Source organism: Nematostella vectensis, chromosome 4, assembly GCF_932526225.1.
Source record: "Nematostella vectensis chromosome 4, jaNemVect1.1, whole genome shotgun sequence".
Classification (NCBI taxonomy): Eukaryota; Metazoa; Cnidaria; class Anthozoa; order Actiniaria; family Edwardsiidae; genus Nematostella; species Nematostella vectensis.
The window spans coordinates 14,759,249-14,781,900 of NC_064037.1; the positions used below are offsets into that span (position 1 = coordinate 14,759,249).

The 22,652-nt window shown below is 40.2% G+C and overlaps 1 protein-coding gene, 1 long non-coding RNA gene and 1 other non-coding gene across 3 annotated transcripts; 1 reads left to right on the top strand and 2 right to left on the bottom strand.

Moving 5' to 3' along the window:
• Positions 1-2,279: 2,279 nt before the first annotated feature.
• LOC116612447 (sushi, von Willebrand factor type A, EGF and pentraxin domain-containing protein 1) lies at positions 2,280-10,185 on the top strand. Its single transcript, XM_048726684.1, has 4 exons — positions 2,280-4,116; positions 7,753-8,150; positions 8,985-9,216; positions 9,671-10,185. The coding sequence occupies exons 2-4, from the start codon at positions 7,754-7,756 to the stop codon at positions 10,068-10,070; spliced, it is 1,029 nt and encodes a 342-aa protein (XP_048582641.1). The 5' UTR covers positions 2,280-4,116; position 7,753; the 3' UTR covers positions 10,071-10,185.
• Positions 7,709-8,989, bottom strand: LOC125561894. Its single transcript, XR_007307600.1, has 3 exons — positions 8,875-8,989; positions 8,193-8,282; positions 7,709-8,086 (listed from the first exon to the last, which is right to left on the bottom strand). It is a non-coding gene; the product is annotated as an uncharacterized LOC125561894 (long non-coding RNA).
• An 8,593-nt stretch (positions 10,186-18,778) lies between the features above and the next one.
• LOC116606198 lies at positions 18,779-19,612 on the bottom strand. Its single transcript, XR_007307599.1, has 2 exons — positions 19,299-19,612; positions 18,779-19,210 (listed from the first exon to the last, which is right to left on the bottom strand). It is a non-coding gene; the product is annotated as an uncharacterized LOC116606198 (transcript).
• Between the last annotated feature and the right edge of the window lie 3,040 nt (positions 19,613-22,652).

The window sequence follows — 22,652 nt, forward strand, 5'->3', positions numbered from 1 at the left end:
TATGTTTTTCTTGTGAAGTTCGGACAATGTATATGGAAATCAAGCTTCTTTTTACAAAACTTAAGGTCTTTACTTTTCACTCCTACTTATTTTAATCGCATAAATCTGGCATATCGAAAAACAAATCTGACCGATTTATCGATATAAAAGAACTTAAGCATGATTTCAATTAATTTACTTACGTTGTTGTACTGATGACATTTTTGGGTTCGTTCTTAGTAAACGTGGACTTGATCTTATTCTATTCTTATCGAAAATATCTAAAGATAGAAAGACTTTATTGAAATTTTTATGTTCTTTGACATATGAAATGATGCTCCTTTATTTTAGGTCCTTTAGGGTTAACGTCTAGAGTATCAAAAATTTGGCTTCTTTTTCAAAAATAAGGTTTTTAGGTCAATTTAAAGCCGGATCTATGCTGTATTATAGGTACCGTATTGTATCATAGGAATTTTTTTGAAGATGACATTGTCAAGAATTCTCAACATTGAAAGATTGGTTGACGAATGGGATTAATACAAGCTCACATAAGGATCAGGATATGGTATTCATTGACGAAACACTTCAAAATTCAACAACTTATCGAAGTCAAGCTCAAGAGTTCCCAAGACGCAAAAACTTCCAAACTGAAATTTCCCAAGCAATAAGATTTCCAAAGAAAACTTCCAAAGCTAAAGATTTCCAAAGAAAACTTCCCAAGTTTAAAGATTTCCCAAGACACGAAAACTTCCAAAGCTAAAGATTTACAAAAACAACTTCCAAAGTTAAAGATTTCCCAAGACACGAAAACTTCCAACCACCTCAAATACTTCCAAGACGCGTAAACTTTTGCAAGATAGGCTTAATAGATATCCGAGTGCGAGTTTTGAATAATTCTTGCAGATAGAATGTCGAATTCAAAATAAGCAAAGGGCGTCGAATTTCTAGATAAAATGTCAAGGGAAAAAAACAATTAAAAAAGTTTTTATTTTATGACTTGATTGTCTGACTTAGGCCAAAGTTCGACGTTTGATATGTACCCTTCTGGTTTCCGCCATATCTGCAACATTTGGGGTTTCCAACAATAAGAAAATTAGTTAATGCTAGTGCACACTAGCAACATAACGACATAACGACATGGGCGCGCGCACTATGTTTAGCCCGACATAACGACATGGACATAATAATAATAATAATAACTTTATTCCAATAAATACCAATACAGGTATATTAGGATAATATACAAAGTAGGTTGGCTTATATGCCTATCCTCTATTCATAATATTTAATTACATCATCACAAAATTTCAGGACTAGGCTCGTAATGGAGATTTAATCGTCTGTTAAGCTCATAATATACAAAAAAACGTCTTTTGGCCTTAACAGTTTGAAAGAGTTATTGATTGCAAATAGATCATGAAAGAATACTCGACGTATATCATTGACATAGTCGCATTCCATTAAGGTATGGTACTCATCCCCAACCTTATTTTTTTTCAAATTTTTCACAAATCCTTAATTCATAAGGTAAATTTTTATAGCGGCCTGTTTCAATTGCTAGTTTGTGTGCCGAGACACGCAATCTAGTCCTAGATTGTCGGCGTCTAACATTAGCTTCTGATAAATATTTTTCTAGTTTAAAATTTGTCTTGATCTTGCAATAAGTCCACTATTTTGATTTAACTGTGCCTAAGTTCTCCAAAATGTTGCATAACTTATATATAGTACTTCCTTAATATATTTTCCTAGGGTATGAATTTGTTGGCCTTCAATATCTATTTCCTGTAGTGTCTTTAAATCACACCAAGCAAATAGGGAATTGATAAACCTTACAGGGACATTAGATGTTGAAGAAAGGCTGATCTTCGCCGTTTAAGTTGTTTTCATATATCCTACTTTTTATTCGGCACCAATATTTTGCCACCAGGGAAGAAATTTGTACTATTAGTGGGGCTTTTCCTAGTTCTCCATATATAGTTAAATTTGTAGTTTTTGAGTGGACATAATGACATAAAAGAAAAAAACCGTTATGCCCATGTCGTTATGTCGAAGATAAGAGTGCGCGCGCCCATGTCGTTATGTCGATATGTTGCTAGTGTGCACTAGGCATAAGAAAACATGCCGAAGAAATAACTAAAATGTTTTAGTTCATAAAGTTTAATCGTTTTTTTTTAATTATTTAATATACAATCCACTTGGAGACTCAGTGCATTCAATGCAGTTTAACCGACAAATCTGTTTTATTGATCAACAATCTATATAAAGGTCATGTTTATTCGGAAATCTGTTACATGTATCCGTGTTTTAATTATTCTCCGCGTCTACGGTCCAGTTTCACGAATTTAGCCATGCGAAATTACGAGTCACGAAAGTAAAAATACCCCTATAACGGATCACGATAGAGTACTCGATCACGAGTTTATTTTTAGGCCTTTCACGAATCACGGATTTAATTAAGGGCCAATCACGAATCAAGAAAATACTCTTCACCGCCCTGTTTCTTTCGATTGCGATTGCAGACTTTCTGAAAATTACTGAAGGAGTTAATGTATGAAAATGCCGAGCGGATGAAGGTTGACCAATTGTTTTTAATTATCATTAGAGAAATGGCGAAAGTTTTGCGAAAAACCCCAAGAAGGCAAGGAGTTCTATAAACTTGAGCGTCATTATCTTAAAGCACCCCGGGAGTGACTTTTAGATTTGAACACCCAAGAATTCATAATGTAGGCCAAACCTTATATGCGACTGAAACACAGGCTACCCTGATGAAACTACGAGCCTGACGTAGGGAAGTTTGAATAGACTTTAAGACACAATGTTTCTTTAACATAAATATTTCAGATATATTTTGCTATGTCAAACACTGAGCACAGTTGTTGGTGAAGGGATGTTTTGACCGTCTCTTAGTCTCCCCGCTCACCTGCTTGTGCCATCATAACCAAATCTGGTGAAAACAGTTAACTTCGACTCATTAGATTATAGGAGTTACAAGGAAATAAATAGATAACCGCGGCTACATACCCTTTTCACTCCTTATATTAAACTCATAAATCTGGCGCAAAGAAACACAAATCTAACAAGATTTATCGCAATAAAAGAATGCATTAAATATTGACGTTGTTGTAAAGAACAAGTTTGCATTTGTTCATAGTAACCAGAATGTTTTACAAAGGAATCGTTTATTGAATCTTTTTCTTAAATCTCAAATGAATATGCCCAGAGATACAGAGACTCTAGATTGGATACCAGAATGTTTGTTTTTCTTCTATTGTATAGTATGTTAAGTTAAGCTCGAACAATGTATATGGAAATCAAGCTTCTTTTTACAAAACTTAATTTTTATTCTTTTCACTCTTACTTATTTTAATCAAATACTGGCACAAAGAAACACAAATCTGACCGATTTCTCGAAATAAAAGAACTTTAGGCATGATTTCAATTAATTTACTTGTCGTATTGATGACAATTTTGCGTTTGTTCTTAGTAACCAAATGTTTAAACAACCGTGAAATTATCTAAAAAATATCTAAAGATGGAAAGACTTTATTGAAATATCAATATATTATTATTTTTTTAATATTGTTTGACATATGAAATATAGCTCCTTTATTTTAGGTCCATTAGGATAAACGCTCCAGAGTAAAATGAAAATTATGCTTTTTTTTAAATAAGGATTTAGAGGTCACTTTAATGCCTGAACTATTTAAATATAAATTTTTCTTAAGCTGTTTTATAGGTACCGACAAGAGATCATGGTCTCTTGGTACCGATGAATTATTGATGAAGATGACATTGTCAGGAATCCTCAACATTGAAAGATCGGTTGACCAATGGGTCTCTACGCTCAAATAAGGATCACTGTAGGATATGGTATTTATTGACGAAACACTTCAAAATTCAACCATTTATTTAAGTCAAGCTCAAGAGCTACCAAGACGCAAAAACTCCCAAAGCTAAAATTTCCCAAGCTATAAGTTTCCCCAAGACACGAAAACTTTCAAAGCTTAAGATTTCCAAAGAAAACTTCGAAGCTAAAGATTTCACAAGACAAGAAAACTTCCAAAGTTAAAGATTTCACAAGACAAGAAAACCTTCAAACCACCTCAAATACTCCCAAGACGCGAAAACTTTTACAAGGTAGGCTTAATAAATATTCGAATGCGAGTTTTGAATAATTCTTGCAGCTAGAATGTCGAATTCAAAATAAACAAAGGGCGTCCAATTTCTAGATAAAATGACAAGGAAAAAAGAAAAACAATTAGAAAAAAAGTTTTTTTTTTTTTATTTTATGATTTGATTCTCTGACAAAAGTCGCAGTTCGACGTTTGAGATGTGCCTCTTCTGGTTTCCGCCAAATTTGCAACATTTGGGGTTTTAAACAATGCTAGAGAAAATTTGTTAGAAAATAATCCGAAGAAACCAAAATGTTTTAGTTCATAAAGTCTAATCGTTTTTTTTAAATTATTGTTGAAGTTTGTTAAAGTCCATATAACCTTTCAGAGTTGATAGACTTTGTCAATTCTTTATATTTTCATCTTCCGAATGGTATGTGGTTCGTATGGACCCTATAAAACACGCGTTCGCGCGAATAACTCAAATATGTAATATTGAGGTATTTTGGTCAATCTTCGGAAAAAAGGCCGTGAACTGAAAGGCCCGGGTCCAGTCATTTCTGACGTAGATCGAGATGTCAACCAGATTACATGAGAAAACGTATTCGCGCGCTAAACGGGTTCCCGTCTTTATGTCTTCTTAGTTATTGCTGAAGAACGTTGTGTGGTTACAACTTTTACCGTCATCTTTATATCTCATCCCGGTAGACAAATGATTATTTAACTTCAGAAATCAAATCTGCAAAATTTAGCAGATATTTTTTAGTCTTTGAATTTTTTTTTGCATTGTGTGCGCGCGCTGCATTCGCAATCAAGAATGGCGACATTCTCACGAGCGCGCGCTGTTTTTGAAACCTACAACAAAACGATATTTTCTATTTTCGCATACAATTCTCGACTTTAAATTATTCTACGCTTCATTGTGAGTAGCATTGCAATAGAAAACAATTCACCAATATTTTGTGGTATAGCCGTCTCTAATTTTCCCGCCAAAACTTGTAATTATTCACTCGATTCAATCTCCTTTCGCGCGGCCAGGAAAATTTACAAAGATCTGTAGAAAATTCAAATTTCAATCAAATTTAATTCCCTTTTCAGAATTTGAAAGTTTATCTATGCTTGGTTCTAACTAGATTCATATAAGTGAAAGGTTTTAAGAACTTTAATAAGTTTTTGGATCATAAGGCAGAATCGCTATAGAAATTGGGACATTGGCGAGCCGGAGGCCCCGAAAGCCGCGAACCTTGCGAAGAACTCGGAAAAACTTCGGAATTTCAGGAGATACAATGCACACGAAATTGATTGAATTGAATTGAATTGAATTGAATTGAATTGAATTGCAGGAATTGCTCTCGATCTCGAAAGCATTGAAAAGACAGAAAAGCACAATCATAATCATTTGGACTTGGCCTAACAACAAAATCTCCATATTGGAATTACCTCTCTTTGATATTGAATGTAACGTTTCGTAGTGTGGATATATTAAAAGACAACAGCTTATTTCCATCAAAGTATTGAATTGGCGAAATACAAGAGATTTATGTATCCATATCTCATCTCTGGTCGAAGAATGAACACCATGAATGAGTTCACACTCTACTCTCTTGTTCGTTCTCCTTTTCAAAGGCCAATTATAGTGTTTAAAGAATTTTCAAACTTCGCGCGCGTCTCTGATTTCGAAAAACATTATTCGCAAAGAAGAAAACAACATTGGAATACCTTTTGGATCAAAGACCCGTCTCAATTGTATGAATTCACACAATGGCGGCTTTTACCCTCCGTACAAAAGCCACTAGTGTAGAGACTCGAAGATCGGCCGAATCTCAAAGCCCGTATTACAATGATGAGGATAAAAAGAAACTGCGTTTTTTAAAGCTTCAAATCCATATGCGAATTCGTGTGGGTTTCGATCAGAATGATTTAAAAGACTCGTCACAAAATGTAAGCGTTAGCACTAAGAATTGTTTTGCTATTCGGTGGTTTCTGCCCATAAGCCACTATATACTGTGGATAACAATTTTACAAACATCAACCGCTTTTAAATCTCGTATCACAGTAAAATTAGCATCAAAATAAACTGAATTTTTCAAGCTTCCAGCCCAATAACCTGCATTTTAAAAGCTTTTAATCCATGTGCGAAATGTTTGTTGTTTTGGTCTAAATGAATCCAAAGACCAATCACAAAATTTCTTAATTCACACTTCAATAATGACAGTTCTCTTGTTCACTAAACCACGAAGCAAGCAAGATAGTGTTATATGCAAAGGTAGTAATTTTAGTAACGACGATGAACCCCCATGAGGGTAACTAATGAAACATAAAGTTACATTAGCTATGCTAATTGAAACGCAAAGATAGTTCACGGCTGAGGAGATTTACGATTTTTAAATTTTTAAAAGTATATGACTGCAGATCCACACATCATTAAATTACTACAGGATATTCACATCAGCAATTTACTGCAGGCTTTTTCGTCTAAATAGACAAACCGCTGCTTGAACACAAAGGCCATTATTTGATAAGCTCACTCAATCAACAACTCGCGGAAGTGCCGAAACGGTACGTTTTCAAATCGTAAACTTATCAAACAATTTTATCGCTTCTGATCGTAGTTAGTAGACTGATTGAGTAATTATTACGAATACTTATTCGTTGATGTTCAGTCTAAATTTAAACTGTAGTTTTCCCTTACCGTAACTATATATTTTGTATAGTTACTGTTTTTATTTATAATCAAGAGGAAAATATAATAAGAGGAAAATATATTTGTTAGTTCGGCGTTATTAGTTTCTTTCACCTCAACAACTAGTTTGCACTAATCCTGGAAGGTCCTTACAAATTAAAAATAGACATGAATAATAAATAAATAATAATGAATAGTCAAACAAATGAATTTGTAGAAAAAAATGCTTTCTTGTATTTTACGCGCGCCTAAGTGGATTCGCAAAGCAGTAACTTATATAATAACATGTATCTAATCGCTTTTATTATGACGATCTTGTCCGCGATCGTGTTATTCATAGCGGTTTTGATGTTGATTTGAGTTTTGATATAAGACACTTCTCTGTTTATAGTAAGCGAGCTTCACTGCAGTATAGTCACTGTAGAAAGTAACGACTCCTATTTAGACGAAAAAAGCGTGTCGGCGAAACGAACATCGCTATGTTAGAGAGCTACCACTTCATTCGGCGCTGCAACAATAAAAATGCGTATCATATACAATCCCCACGTATAATTTTTCCTAGATCGCTGACCGAATACTTTGATGATTCGATAAGCACGCTGTTTAAATGGAGGAGTCATTGAAAACCTCCTGGTGGTGGTCTTGAAATATGTCAGCATATATGAACTTTCACCCTTCCTTGGTGATGTAGTGTACTATATCTACAAATCAGTGCAATGCGCCCGTGTAGCAATTCCCTGCTAGCAGAGGCCTCTTTTCTCTGTATTTCGCTGGGCTGGAGTTCGCGAGGAAAGATACCTCTGCCATGGGTCGAAACTGTTTCTGTTGCGCATGCGAGTCTTTCTTCAGGGACGTTACGTGAAGACGAAGGACTCAATAAAGTCCGAAACGTTGGAAAACTCTCGCTTCTGTTATTTTTGTCCTTTATCTTATTAATTGAAACATCTATCGAAGCTCAACCGTTTATTTCTATGCCAGGATGCCCAGTTTCATGACACTCATTGTTTGGACGACCTTGTCGCTATGGCAACAGGCGACGTCCCTCGAGCAGTGCGACTTAGAAAGGGATCAAGGTGAGAATATTCTAGCAAATCACGTGATCGAGCGGATCGAGGGCTCCACCAGAGCACTTTGCTGGATGGCGTGTGACGCTAAGACACAGTGCCACAGCATCAACTTTTTCCTAAATACGGAGACTTGTGAGCTGAATAACGCCACGCATCTTAGTCATCCGGAGGACATGGTGAAGGACGTTCCAGGCGGAAGCTATATGCTTTACCCGCTTCACCCTTTGTTCAACTGCAGCAACAAGCTGTGTAAGAAGAAAGAAAGATGCGAGGTTGATCCTAACGGCTCCACCATCAAATGCATTCCAGGTAAATATGGCAATCACTCAGCCAAGTCATTGGCGTTCTAACCGGGTTTCCTGTGGCAGGTTGTAAAAATGTTGTCCCCAGTCCTGTCCCGGAACCGTCTATCTTTAAGCCCAGTAAACACAACAAGAATGCCTGGGACCAAGATAGAAACAATCATAAATAAGGCTTGCGGATTCCCCAAGAATCCATGCTCTGACATCGGAATACCCATAAGAATTTTTACAATGTCTAGTCATTCACAAATATAACTATATAACTGCCACCGCTATTTTGATGAATTTCTTATGAATCAGAACTTGTCAGATTTTCCATCCTTGCATCAGGCCATAGCTATTGAACTACTTGTGAAGTATATAACGGATATTCGTCTTCCAACCTATCTATCCAAGTCATATAACAAATTCAGCGCAACACTAATACTATGCGAAGAGATCTTAGCAGACCGTAGCCAGTCGCTTATTTTAATTTTTTTTTAAATATGACTGCAAGCTTCACAAAGTTGGATCAGCAAGCAATTCGCCGCATGAAATCATTTTAGCATTTAAACATTAAGCTGCTCAAAATATGACCACAGTATTTGGTGATCTTTGATCGCAAACATTATAGCCTCAATCTTGGATTTTGAGCCAATAAGCGACGAGGAGGGTCGACTCCCCCTGCCCTTTAACCTGGCTCGTCTCCAATTTTCCTCAAGCCTCGCTCACTCAAACAAAAATCAGTTTACCTTAGATGTGCCTCACAAAATCGACCCATTGTTATTATCTTGGTATGCATTTAGTACTAGTTTCCAAAGAGAATGCGCCATCACTATTGTATTTGTTTTCCCCCCAATAGTTGACTGTGCGCTTTTCTTTCCGAATGGAGGCGAGGACGATTACATCATCGTGAATGGGACACTTCCCGCTATGACGTCATTCACCGTTTCCTTTTGGATAAAAGTACCAAGTGGATTTTCCAGTAACTTCAGCGCTACGGTCTTTTCTTATATCGACACGAATGAACATTATATTATGACCAGAGTCGAATACGAATCAGCAATCAGGCTCTATTTAAGAGGGACATACCTGTAAGTATCACACAAAGTTATTGAAATCTATGTTAACGAATCTTCAAATGCTATGTTAGTCAAATCGTGAATGCAAATGTATTTTTCTATTATTATTCCTCTTACTTTTGTGTGTGTTAAAATATATACAGGATACTGAACAAAGTACTAAATATGAAAAAATCGCTGAAACATTGGGGCACTGGGGAAGTAAACAAATTACCTAGCCTCGAATCTACCGTGCTTTTGCTGAATTGAAGTAACTAAAATTAAGTTTAAAACTATATATATATTATGTTTTTTCCTTTTATCACGAATCTTATGGAAAAGGAATGATAAGGTTCAGGAAATACCTGTTTTATCATTTATCATATTTTGTTATACTGCATTTAATTACCACTCTTACGATTACCACTATTGCGTTCGATTTTTGAACATGCCAAAATGGATTAACATGCATGTTTTATTTGCGCAGGAAATGGGATGGACATATGATCTACGACCAATGGCAACACCACTGTTTAACTGTGGCATATTCAGTTGAAAGGGACAGAACCTATATGGAATCTTATCTCAATGGGAATTCACTTGGTAAGGAATATAAAGGCTCTGATTTGAGAGTTCTAGCGGGGGGCAGAACAATTATTGGTCAACGACAGAAAAGAGTAGACGAATTATCCTTCTCTGGTGATAGTATGTTCGGCTACATTTCAGGCTTAAATATCTATAACAATATGAGCGATGGGGCGAAATGTGTCGAGATATTTGGGGACGGGTTTAGTGGTAACCATTACGGGGATGTACTCTCGTGGGTAAATGTAGTTAGCGGAGAGTTTGTAGGGAGTGTTAAAGAAGTGTGTTCAAGTGATTTGTAAAAGAGCAAGTGAGTAAAACATGCTTGAGGGTCCAGCATTCTTTGTGTATTAGGAGACCCAGCGGTCTTTGCGGGCGCTTGCTGAAGGTACGTGATATTTTTTTCGCGGGAAAAAGCAAAAAAAAAAAAAAAAAACGCTTGATCCTCGAGCATGGCGAGTGACCAAGAAAGAACAGACAGACGGACGGGGGGTACCCAGGCGCGTGCCCAGAGGGGGGAGTGTGGGCCCGAAAGGGTCCGAACCCCACACTACTAAAGGGACAAGCAGAAATCGAATCCGGTTGACACCTTTGTTGGTATTCAAATAGATGTCTAATTCTATGTGTGCATTTACCTTATTCGCGATCGCGTTATTAAAACAATTTCGCGAAAATTCCCATTTGAACTGAATCGATCCGTGTTTTACTACTCTGGGGCCAAATCCTGAGTTTTCCTTTAGACACGCCCCTGGGTATCTACCCCTTTTAAGAAAGACAAAATGGCCGCTTAGGGAGGTGTCTAAATACAGCATTTTGCATGGTGGCCGCTTAATAGCAGATGTAGAGGCTGCCCGAACATGTAGACTTATATAAACGAGAGAACAGAGTATAATTGACTTTATACTTCTGAAAATGCTTTAAGTTACGAATAGAAGATTAAGGTTAGTTTTTTAAACATTAATCATACAGTACTACTCACTCGCATAAGAACCTTGTTTTTTTTCCAGGTTAACCTAAACAGGTTCTTATTTAACGGGTACTATTTTAAATCTTCATCAGGCTACCTAGGTTCTTAAATGGTCATCAAGACCCCTTAAATATATTTTAACTCTTATCATGCTAAAAGTATTGATTTAATAATGATAATTTTCTTAAATAAGAACCTGTTTCAAATTTTAGGCTAAATAGGTTTTTAATAGGGTGTAGCAAGGTCTTAATAGGGTGTAGCAAGGTCTTTATAGGGTGTAGCGAGGTCTTTATAAGGTTTATCCAAGTCTTTATAGGTGTATCATGGTCTTTATAGGGTGTAGCATAGTCCTCATACGATGAAGCGAGGTTTTTATATGGTGTAGCATGGTCTTTATAGTGTGTAGCATGGTCTTTATAGGTGTAGCATGGTTTTTATATGGCGTAGCAAGGTCTTTATAGCTTGTAGCGAGGTCTTTGTATGGTGTAGCAAGGTCTTTATAGGGTGTAGCAAGGTCTTTATAGGGTGTAGCATGGTCTTTATAGGGTGTAGCAAGGTCTTTATAGGGTGTAGCAAGGTCTTTATAGGGTGTAGCAAGGTCTTTATAGAGTGTAGCGAGGTCTTTATAGGGTGTAGCATGGTCCTTATATGGTGTGGCAAGGTCTTTATAGGATGTAGCAAGGTCTTTATAGGGTGTAGCATGGTCTTTATAGGGTGTAGCATGGTCTTTATATGGTGTAGCAAGGTCTTTATAGGGTGTAGCAAGGTCTTTATAGGGTGTAGCATGGTCTTTATAGGGTGTAGCAAGGTCTTTATAGGGTGTAGCAAGGTCTTTATAGGGTGTAGCATGGTCTTAATAGGGTGTAGCAAGGTCTTTATAGTGTGTAGCAAGGTCTTTATAGAGTGTAGCGAGGTCTTTATAGGGTGTAGCAAGGTCTTTATAGGGTGTAGCAAGGTCTTTATAGGGTGTAGCATGGTCTTTATGGATAGATAGATAGATAGATAGATAGATAGGTAGGTAGGTAGGTAGGTAGGTAGGTAGGTAGGTAGGTAGGTAGGTAGGTAGGTAGGTAGGTAGGTAGGTAGGTAGGTAGGTAGGTAGGTAGGTAGGTAGGTAGGTAGGTAGGTAGGTAGGTAGGTAGGTAGGTAGGTAGGTAGGTAGGTAGGTAGGTAGGTAGGTAGGTAGGTAGGTAGGTAGGTAGGTAGGTAGGTAGGTAGGTAGGTAGGTAGGTAGGTAGGTAGGTAGGTAGGTAGGTAGGTAGGTAGGTAGGTAGGTAGGTAGGTAGGTAGGTAGGTAGGTAGGTAGGTAGGTAGGTAGGTAGGTAGGTAGGTAGGTAGGTAGGTAGGTAGGTAGGTAGGTAGGTAGGTAGGTAGGTAGGTAGGTAGGTAGGTAGGTAGGTAGGTAGGTAGGTAGGTAGGTAGGTAGGTAGGTAGGTAGGTAGGTAGGTAGGTAGGTAGGTAGGTAGGTAGGTAGGTAGGTAGGTAGGTAGGTAGGTAGGTAGGTAGGTAGGTAGGTAGGTAGGTAGGTAGGTAGGTAGGTAGGTAGGTAGGTAGGTAGGTAGGTAGGTAGGTAGGTAGGTAGGTAGGTAGGTAGGTAGGTAGGTAGGTAGGTAGGTAGGTAGGTAGGTAGGTAGGTAGGTAGGTAGGTAGGTAGGTAGGTAGGTAGGTAGGTAGGTAGGTAGGTAGGTAGGTAGGTAGGTAGGTAGGTAGGTAGGTAGGTAGGTAGGTAGGTAGGTAGGTAGGTAGGTAGGTAGGTAGGTAGGTAGGTAGGTAGGTAGGTAGGTAGGTAGGTAGGTAGGTAGGTAGGTAGGTAGGTAGGTAGGTAGGTAGGTAGGTAGGTAGGTAGGTAGGTAGGTAGGTAGGTAGGTAGGTAGGTAGGTAGGTAGGTAGGTAGGTAGGTAGGTAGGTAGGTAGGTAGGTAGGTAGGTAGGTAGGTAGGTAGGTAGGTAGGTAGGTAGGTAGGTAGGTAGGTAGGTAGGTAGGTAGGTAGGTAGGTAGGTAGGTAGGTAGGTAGGTAGGTAGGTAGGTAGGTAGGTAGGTAGGTAGGTAGGTAGGTAGGTAGGTAGGTAGGTAGGTAGGTAGGTAGGTAGGTAGGTAGGTAGGTAGGTAGGTAGGTAGGTAGGTAGGTAGGTAGGTAGGTAGGTAGGTAGGTAGGTAGGTAGGTAGGTAGGTAGGTAGGTAGGTAGGTAGGTAGGTAGGTAGGTAGGTAGGTAGGTAGGTAGGTAGGTAGGTAGGTAGGTAGGTAGGTAGGTAGGTAGGTAGGTAGGTAGGTAGGTAGGTAGGTAGGTAGGTAGGTAGGTAGGTAGGTAGGTAGGTAGGTAGGTAGGTAGGTAGGTAGGTAGGTAGGTAGGTAGGTAGGTAGGTAGGTAGGTAGGTAGGTAGGTAGGTAGGTAGGTAGGTAGGTAGGTAGGTAGGTAGGTAGGTAGGTAGGTAGGTAGGTAGGTAGGTAGGTAGGTAGGTAGGTAGGTAGGTAGGTAGGTAGGTAGGTAGGTAGGTAGGTAGGTAGGTAGGTAGGTAGGTAGGTAGGTAGGTAGGTAGGTAGGTAGGTAGGTAGGTAGGTAGGTAGGTAGGTAGGTAGGTAGGTAGGTAGGTAGGTAGGTAGGTAGGTAGGTAGGTAGGTAGGTAGGTAGGTAGGTAGGTAGGTAGGTAGGTAGGTAGGTAGGTAGGTAGGTAGGTAGGTAGGTAGGTAGGTAGGTAGGTAGGTAGGTAGGTAGGTAGGTAGGTAGGTAGGTAGGTAGGTAGGTAGGTAGGTAGGTAGGTAGGTAGGTAGGTAGGTAGGTAGGTAGGTAGGTAGGTAGGTAGGTAGGTAGGTAGGTAGGTAGGTAGGTAGGTAGGTAGGTAGGTAGGTAGGTAGGTAGGTAGGTAGGTAGGTAGGTAGGTAGGTAGGTAGGTAGGTAGGTAGGTAGGTAGGTAGGTAGGTAGGTAGGTAGGTAGGTAGGTAGGTAGGTAGGTAGGTAGGTAGGTAGGTAGGTAGGTAGGTAGGTAGGTAGGTAGGTAGGTAGGTAGGTAGGTAGGTAGGTAGGTAGGTAGGTAGGTAGGTAGGTAGGTAGGTAGGTAGGTAGGTAGGTAGGTAGGTAGGTAGGTAGGTAGGTAGGTAGGTAGGTAGGTAGGTAGGTAGGTAGGTAGGTAGGTAGGTAGGTAGGTAGGTAGGTAGGTAGGTAGGTAGGTAGGTAGGTAGGTAGGTAGGTAGGTAGGTAGGTAGGTAGGTAGGTAGGTAGGTAGGTAGGTAGGTAGGTAGGTAGGTAGGTAGGTAGGTAGGTAGGTAGGTAGGTAGGTAGGTAGGTAGGTAGGTAGGTAGGTAGGTAGGTAGGTAGGTAGGTAGGTAGGTAGGTAGGTAGGTAGGTAGGTAGGTAGGTAGGTAGGTAGGTAGGTAGGTAGGTAGGTAGGTAGGTAGGTAGGTAGGTAGGTAGGTAGGTAGGTAGGTAGGTAGGTAGGTAGGTAGGTAGGTAGGTAGGTAGGTAGGTAGGTAGGTAGGTAGGTAGGTAGGTAGGTAGGTAGGTAGGTAGGTAGGTAGGTAGGTAGGTAGGTAGGTAGGTAGGTAGGTAGGTAGGTAGGTAGGTAGGTAGGTAGGTAGGTAGGTGTAGGTAGGTAGGTAGGTAGGTAGGTAGGTAGGTAGGTAGGTAGGTAGGTAGGTAGGTAGGTAGGTAGGTAGGTAGGTAGGTAGGTAGGTAGGTAGGTAGGTAGGTAGGTAGGTAGGTAGGTAGGTAGGTAGGTAGGTAGGTAGGTAGGTAGGTAGGTAGGTAGGTAGGTAGGTAGGTAGGTAGGTAGGTAGGTAGGTAGGTAGGTAGGTAGGTAGGTAGGTAGGTAGGTAGGTAGGTAGGTAGGTAGGTAGGTAGGTAGGTAGGTAGGTAGGTAGGTAGGTAGGTAGGTAGGTAGGTAGGTAGGTAGGTAGGTAGGTAGGTAGGTAGGTAGGTAGGTAGGTAGGTAGGTAGGTAGGTAGGTAGGTAGGTAGGTAGGTAGGTAGGTAGGTAGGTAGGTAGGTAGGTAGGTAGGTAGGTAGGTAGGTAGGTAGGTAGGTAGGTAGGTAGGTAGGTAGGTAGGTAGGTAGGTAGGTAGGTAGGTAGGTAGGTAGGTAGGTAGGTAGGTAGGTAGGTAGGTAGGTAGGTAGGTAGGTAGGTAGATAGATAGATAGATAGATAGATAGATAGATAGATAGATAGATAGATAGATAGATAGATAGATAGATAGATAGATAGATAGATAGATAGATAGATAGATAGATAGATAGATAGATAGATAGATAGATAGATAGATAGATAGGGGTTTTATTCAATTGCCATGGCAGTATTACAGACTGAATTAAGGCAAAGGGCCAGCACATATAGCGTTATACTATTACAGAAATCGATAAGTAACAAAGTCACCAAAGCGTTTAGTTACAGAAATATGTTTGTAGGTATTCATACTGCCGGATCTTAGTGAGTATCCATGCACATTATTAATTACACCTCCAGTAATTACAGATCGAAGGGGTTCTAGCTCCTTAGCGGAGGTCATGAGACTGATACAAAGCTCGCGCCTGCGGTCAGCAAGACTTTGGAGCCCGCTGGTTTCCAAGGCCTCCTTGTATCGTAGATGGGGTAAAACGATACGGAGGGCCCTCTTTTGGATGCCCTCAACAATGTCGACAAGCAACCCTGTTATGTTAGCCCATACTGGACCTGCGTACTCCACAACAGATCTAATGAGTACACAATAGATGGCAATAAGATCCTGGACCGGTACTCCAGATTTCTTAAGGAGCCGGAGAGCGTAGAGCCTTTTGTTTGCCTTCTTAACTACATAGTCTACGTGCTTATTCCACGATAGATCTGAGCTAATGTGGACGCCGAGGATTTTGTAGCTTTCAACCCTTTTAATCACGGAGCCCATGAGTTGCAGGGCATTAACTGGCGAGGGCTGGTACTGCAGGAAATTAATGACTAATTCCCGACACTTTTTGGGGTTGAGCCTCATCCCACGCTCCGTAGCAAAATTGCAAATATCATTAGCAATAAATGGCAGATAACTTGGCGAGCACCTGGGAATCACTTCAAAGATGGTGGTGTCATCAACATACTTAATGCGATATGGCCAAGAGCTCGCCAGCCTGTTTACAAGTATAGCAAACAATAGTGGAGCAAGCTTAGTGCCTTGTGGTATGCCCCCATTAGGGAACACAGGCGATGAGGTGTGGCCACTGATTTTGACACGCTGTGGTCGGGCTGTGAGAAAGGCAGCAATCCAATTTTGGAGATACTCGTTGACTCCCAGGAGGTCGAGCTCAGACATTAAGACGTTATGGTCGACTAAGTCAAAGCCCTTTGAAAAGTCGGCAAAAAATATGCGCACATAATTTTCGCCTCTTTCAAGCGATTCAAGGATGCAATGGAGAAAATACACCAGGGCCAGCACAGTAGACTTCCCTGATACAGAGAACTGTTTAGGGTCAAGCTTATCCTTGACGCATGCAAATAGCGAATCAAGTGCAAATCCCTCCATAACTTTAGCTAACTGAGAAGTAAGGGTAATGGGTCTAAGGTCCTCACTCAGAGTCTTTGGAGGGGAGCACTTTGGCACTGGATGGACAATCGACTCCTTCAGTTCTTGGGGAACAAAGCCTTCCATCAATGAGGAATTGTACAGGTTGCAGACGACATCAGACAGTTCAGGGGCAAATTCCTTCCATATGACACTAGGGACTGGGTCAGGTCCAGATGACTTTTTCACTTTGATGCGACTTAGGGCTTTAAACGCCTTTCCAGGGGTGATAAGCAGTTCAGGGGGGACTGGCCCCAAGCAGGTAACTTGCTGGCTGATGGGCGCGAAATTAGACGTAAGACCAAAGAGAAACTCATTGAATCTTTCAGCAAGAATCTGGACCGGGTGTAGCATGGTCTTTATAGTGTGTAGCGAGGTCTTTATAGGGTGTAGCGAGGTCCTTATAGGGTGTAGCATGGTCTTTATAGGGTGTAGCATGGTCTTTATAGGGTGTAGCATGGTCTTTATAGGGTGTAGCAAGGTCTTTATAGAGTGTAGCGAGGTCTTTATAGGGTGTAGCATGGTCCTTATATGGTGTGGCAAGGTCTTTATAGGATGTAGCAAGGTCTTTATAGGGTGTAGCATGGTCTTTATAGGGTGTAGCATGGTCTTTATAGAGTGTAGCATGGTCTTTATAGGGTGTAGCATGGTCTTTATATGGTGTAGCATGGTCTTTATATCGTGTAGAATGGTCTTTATAGGGTGTAGCAAGGTCTTTATAGGGTGTAGCGAGGTCTTTACAGGGTGTAGCATGGTCTTTATAGGGTGTAGCATGGTCTCTAAAAGGTGTAGCATGTTCTTTATAGGGTGTAACAAGGTCTTTATAGGGTGTAGCGAGGTCTTTACAGGGTGTAGCATGGTCTTTATAGGGTGTAGCATGGTCTCTAAAGGGTGTAGCATGTTCTTTATAGGGTGTAGCAAGGTCTTTATAGGGTGTAGCGAGGTCTTTATAGGGTGTAGCATGGTCTTTATAGGGTGTAGCGAGGTCTTTATAGGGTGTAGCATGGTCTTTATAGGGTGTAGCAAGGCCTTTTCAGGGTGTAGCAAGGTCTTTATAGGGTGTAGCAAGGTCTTTATAGGGTGTAGCAAGGTCTTTATAGGGTGTAGTATGGTCTTTATAGGGTGTAGCAAGGTCTCTATAGGGTGTAGCGAGGTCTCTATAGGGTGTTGTGAGGTCTTTATATGGTGTAGCAAGGTCTTTATAGGGTGTAGCATGGTTTTTATATGGTGTAGCATTGTTTTATAGGGTGTAGCATGGTCTCTATAGGGTGTAGCATGGTCTTTATAGGGTGTAGCATGGTCTTTATAGGGTGTAGCATGGTCTTTATAGGGTGTAGCATGGTCTTTATAGGGTGTAGCATGGTCTTTATAGGGTGTAGCATGGTCTTTATAGGGTGTAGCATGGTCTTTATAGGGTGTAGCATGGTCTTTATAGGGTGTAGCATGGTCTTTATAGGGTGTAGCATGGTCTTTATAGGGTGTAGCATGGTCTTTATAGGGTGTAACATGGTCTTTATACGGTGTAGCAAGGTCTTTATAGGGTGTAGCATGGTCTTTATAGCGTGTAGCTTGGTCTTTATAGGGTGTAACATGGTCTTTATAGGGTGTAGCAAGGTCTTTATAGGGTGTAGCATGGTCTTTATAGGGTGTAGCATGGTCTTTATAGGGTGTAGCATGGTCTTTATAGGGTGTAGCGAGGTCTTTATAGGGTGTAGCATGGTCTCTATAGGGGTAGCATGGTCTTTATAGGGTGTAGCATGGTCTTTATAGGGTGTAGCATGGTCTTTATAGGGTGTATCATGGTCTTTATAGGGTGTAGCATGGTCTTTATAGGGTGTAGCATGGTCTTTATAGGGTGTAGCATGGTCTTTATAGCGTGTAGCTTGGACTTTTTAGAGTGTAGCATGGTCTTTATAGGGTGTAGCAAGGCCTTTATAGGGTGTAGCAAGGTCTTTATAGGGTGTAGCATGGTCTTTATAGGGTGTAGCAAGGTCTTTATAGGGTGTAGCATGGTCTTTATAGGGTGTAGCAAGGTCTTTATAGGGTGTAGCGTGGTCTTTATAGGGTGTAGCAAGGTCTTTATAGGGTGTAGCATGGTCTTTATAGGGTGTAGCATGGTCTTTATAGCGTGTAGCTTGGTCTTTATAGGGTGTAACATGGTCTTTATAGGGTGTAGCAAGGTCTTTATAGGGTGTAGCGAGGTCTTAATAGGGTGTAGCGAGGTCTTTATAGGGTGTAGCGAGGTCTTTATAGGGTGTAGCGAGGTCTTTATAGGGTGTAGCATAGTCTTTATAGCGTGTAGCATGGTCTTTATAGGGTGTAGCATGGTCTTTATAGGGTGTATCATGGCCTCTACAGGGTGTAGCATATAGGGTGTAGACTACCAGCCTACAATTGCAGTTTTGTGCCTACCGACAATACCAGAGAGTCATAGGGCTCTCTTGGCTTTCTTCTAAAATTAAAGAAAATGTATTAAATTAAGAAGAGATCCTCCAGCAGATGCTCTTCTCTGGTATTGTTATATCGAACCGTATCTTGTTTTATTTTAGAAAAGATGATAGAGAATGGACACACATTTACTCTTTCACTGCCATGGGTCCCAGAGGCTTGTCGCCCCCAGGCCCCAAATAATAGACCGAGCGGTACAAGCGCAGGCCGCCGCTCGACCTCTTGTCGGCATTAACTCGTCTCCCGACCTCCCTTTAGCATTCGCTTGTCGCCTTTCGGGGTCTTTAACGGTGCGTGAACCTCTGGAACCCAATGTTACCTTTTACAGCCTCTTCCTTTGTGTCGGCCCTGGGTTATTTAAGAAGGGTGGTAGTTGGGGTCCGTTATCTTTAAATCTGTCCGTGTGCGCCGGATCACCCCTCACACGAGAGTATACACCAAACTTTATTCCAACGCGAGTTCTTTTCGTACAATAATCCTTGGATTTAAACTTTAACTCGGTAAAACCTAAATACAAACAACAGGTGCATTACAATTGCGGTCTCCAACCCACAAAAAGAACATTAAATCAGGGAAATACTAGGTAAATACTCACACTTTGGTCCCTTTTTAACACAAAATACCCTCGTGGGCGGGCGCCGCCATTACTCTCCCTCGCGAAACAGCTGACCGTCTATTATGCAATCGCGCGATACACTCATTATTTCCGCTTCCGGTACACCGTGTTATTATGAAGTAGATGAATGGTAGCAATATACACCTATTTCAATAAGAGAATAAGGTTGTACTCGAGAAACGATGTGTTGTAACCCGCGGTGGTTCTTGGATAGCGTATAAATGGCTGAATCCTTGAATCTGAAAGCCATGTGAATGTTCCTAGAATATAAACAAGAATTCTGGGTCAGTACGCAGCTCTTACAAGCTGCAATTTGATTTGGCAAATGAACAATATCCGCACCTGGACACAAAGAACGAGAAGAATAGAGACAAAAGAACTCCTTTGAAGAACAAAGATAATAGGAGACAAAGCAGCTGCGTACTTACTCAGTCTCGTACCCAGACGCCGCGCGAGGCATGACGGTCAGGATGCGGTTTCTGGGTCGGATATCCGTCCTCGCTTTAGGATTCCTGTGGATGTCCACGCAACAGAAGATAACTACTGGGTACGAGTCTGGTACTCAGAATTCTACAACTTTTAAAAACTGTATTTTATTTACGCTTATTTGCTTATATTTACTTGATATCATGAAGCACTGCAGGTTACGATACACAGGTTCTCCGAAGAAGTGCAACCTTATTTGAAATAGGTGTATGCTAAAAGCTCTTTTACGTCTCAAATACGGGAGGTCTTGTAACAAAATCTACAATGATTAGGGTGTAAAGCGCGGTTTACACTGGCGATATCGCGACATAGGCGCGCTCTGTTTTGTGTTCTGATGTTCAAGTGTGTACATCCGCGACATAACATCGCCATTTTTGTACACATTACATTTTTATCGACATATTTAAGACTTTTTAATAACGACATAAGAGTCAAAACATTACTTCTCTCTTATGTCGTTATGTCGCCAGTGATTACCACGCTAAAAAGAGTCATCTGCTCATAAATCTTCGGAGTAGTATTGAGATCATTTTAATTCTTTTATATAGCATGATAAACGACAGCATGTAACCAGAAATTACTTGAAATAAAATTCTCCGATTGATGAAAAATTTGTCTGTGAACTATAACATACTAGTGGTTACCCGTGAAATATTCACGAAAGGCAATTCTCTGTTGTACAAACACGAGGCTCCTCTATAAAAGGGAAAGCTCATCCCACCCCCGGGCTCAACAACGATCAGTTATCAATCAGCCCCACGGGCGTAGCCAGGGGGTGGCCTTGGGGTCCCCCCCCCCTTATAGCAGCCAAAAATACAGTAAATGTATGAGACATCTAAAATACAGGAAAAAATTCCTTGAAAGTCACTTTTGGGCCGCCTCCTGTTAGAAAATAACGGCTACGCCTCTGAGCCGTCAATGAGTCAACATGTCAGGAGAATTTCTCTGAGCTCTAAACTCAAATTTCATATTCTAAACTAAATTAAATATCATTCCTAGACTTGCCCACCTAAAATGTTCCTATTTATAGTAAAATGATGCTATATACCAAGCTGTGCGTGCTCTAAAATACGAGAGAATAACTTATGCAGATGCGTTAGATTACGAACAGCGCAAAATTAAAATTTTTCCCCGAAAACGTGAGTGGACAGCAAATCACTAACTTATCAATCTCTTAACACAACTGTCTTTTTACCTGTGCAACTCCGCGCGCGGCCTATAGTCGCTACGATGATATTTTTGGAGAGGGACTTATTGCTGTATACTTTTACCATTAATTCCTGGATATTTTTGAGCTGAATTTACAAAAATAAAAGAAAACAGATACCTCCCCCCTATTTTGAGTTTGCCTTTCCTAGTGCTTTGCAGTCCCATTTTAATCCCTTGTCGCTATGCTGATACGAGCACAAATTGATGGTCGCTCGTATTTTTCATAAAAAATACAGATGAGCATATTGGGAGAGTTTCCTAGGACATCATGAACTCTATTTGGGACATAATTGAATGCTGTACTTATGGATATTTGCAAGCAAAGGTGGATTTATGGCGATTTTTTCTTGTTTGGCTTTGGCTGGATGAGAAAATAATTTTACAATGAACCACCACAGCTCTGCTATATGCTGTGTTTTCTGAGTCCAAATTGATTTCTAAATTGTTTACACTGCTATTCTGGGTCTGTGTGACCTGGAATTGATTTGTTTGGCTTTGAGGGAAAAACCGTCTGACTTTGGGGAGAGGAGTGTTGACTGGCCCTCCCCTCGTGAATTTTTCCCAGGGTCTCCCAGAATGCTTTGCAATCTGTTATGGTATCCAAGTAGTTTCACAAGCTTTCAAGGAGTGGACATTGTGTTTTGAGGCCATAAAAATCGACCTGGAGGATCAGAATAAAGGTATCTATTTGTGTCTTCAGCTGTGATTGCTGATCTCTCTCCCTTGTGTGGTATTTTGAGCGTTTTGTTGAGAGGGGTGACTGCTTTTCTTTCCTTGTTCGCTTTGAAATTTATCAAAGAACCTGAGCTATTAATTGGTTAAAGAGTAGTTGCTATCAACTTGGTTGGATGCATAACTTCAAAACCATTTATTCCTTAGAGTGATGCCGGAGAATGTTCATCTTGTTGTGTTTATTTTGTATTTTCGCATACAATGCTCAACTTTGAATTATTCTTCGCTTCATTGTGGGTAGTATTGCAATAGAAAACAATTCGCCAATATTTTGTGGTATTGCCGTCTCTGAATTTTAACGTATTTAAGGAAAATAAGTTTCAGATTTTCCCGCCAAAACTTGGAATTATTCACTCGATTCAATCTCCTTTAGCGCGGCCATTCAAATTTTCAAAGATCTGTAAAAAATTCAATTTTCAAACAAATTCAATTTCCTTTTCAGAATTTGAAAGTTTATTTGATATATGATTGATATAAATGAAAGGTTTTAAGAACTTTAAATAATTTTTCGCTTCATTTTGGGCAGCATTGCAATAGAAAACACTTCGCCAATATTTTGGGTATTTAAGGAAAATACGTAGTTTTAGATTTTCCCGCCAAAACTTGGAATTATTCACTCGTTTCAATCTCCTTGAGTTCAAAGTGGCGCCATGTAAATTTCGGGCGGTGATTGGATAAAATCACTAAGCGCGCGCAATGTTTTGTGTGATGAGTGGCTAAACGATAAAACATTTGCGTTCAACGCATATGTTTGATTATTGATGAAAATGTTTTGATCTTCTTCAAACATTTGTACGTGTTGTGGAAGCCAATAGAGTGTCATGTTTTGTTGGTGGCTAAAACTTGCGGCTAAATACAGGAATGGCTCCGGATTGTGAATGGCTGAAAGAACAATAGGACATCTTC

Excerpts from the sequence above, each read along its gene's own strand:
- LOC116612447 (XM_048726684.1), top strand. The coding sequence starts at position 7,754 with ATGCCCAGTTTCATGACACTCATTGTTTGGACGACCTTGTCGCTATGG. Across the intron at positions 8,151-8,984 it reads CACCATCAAATGCATTCCAG|TTGACTGTGCGCTTTTCTTT; the intron begins GTAAATATGGCA and ends TCCCCCCAATAG. Across the intron at positions 9,217-9,670 it reads TATTTAAGAGGGACATACCT|GAAATGGGATGGACATATGA; the intron begins GTAAGTATCACA and ends TTATTTGCGCAG.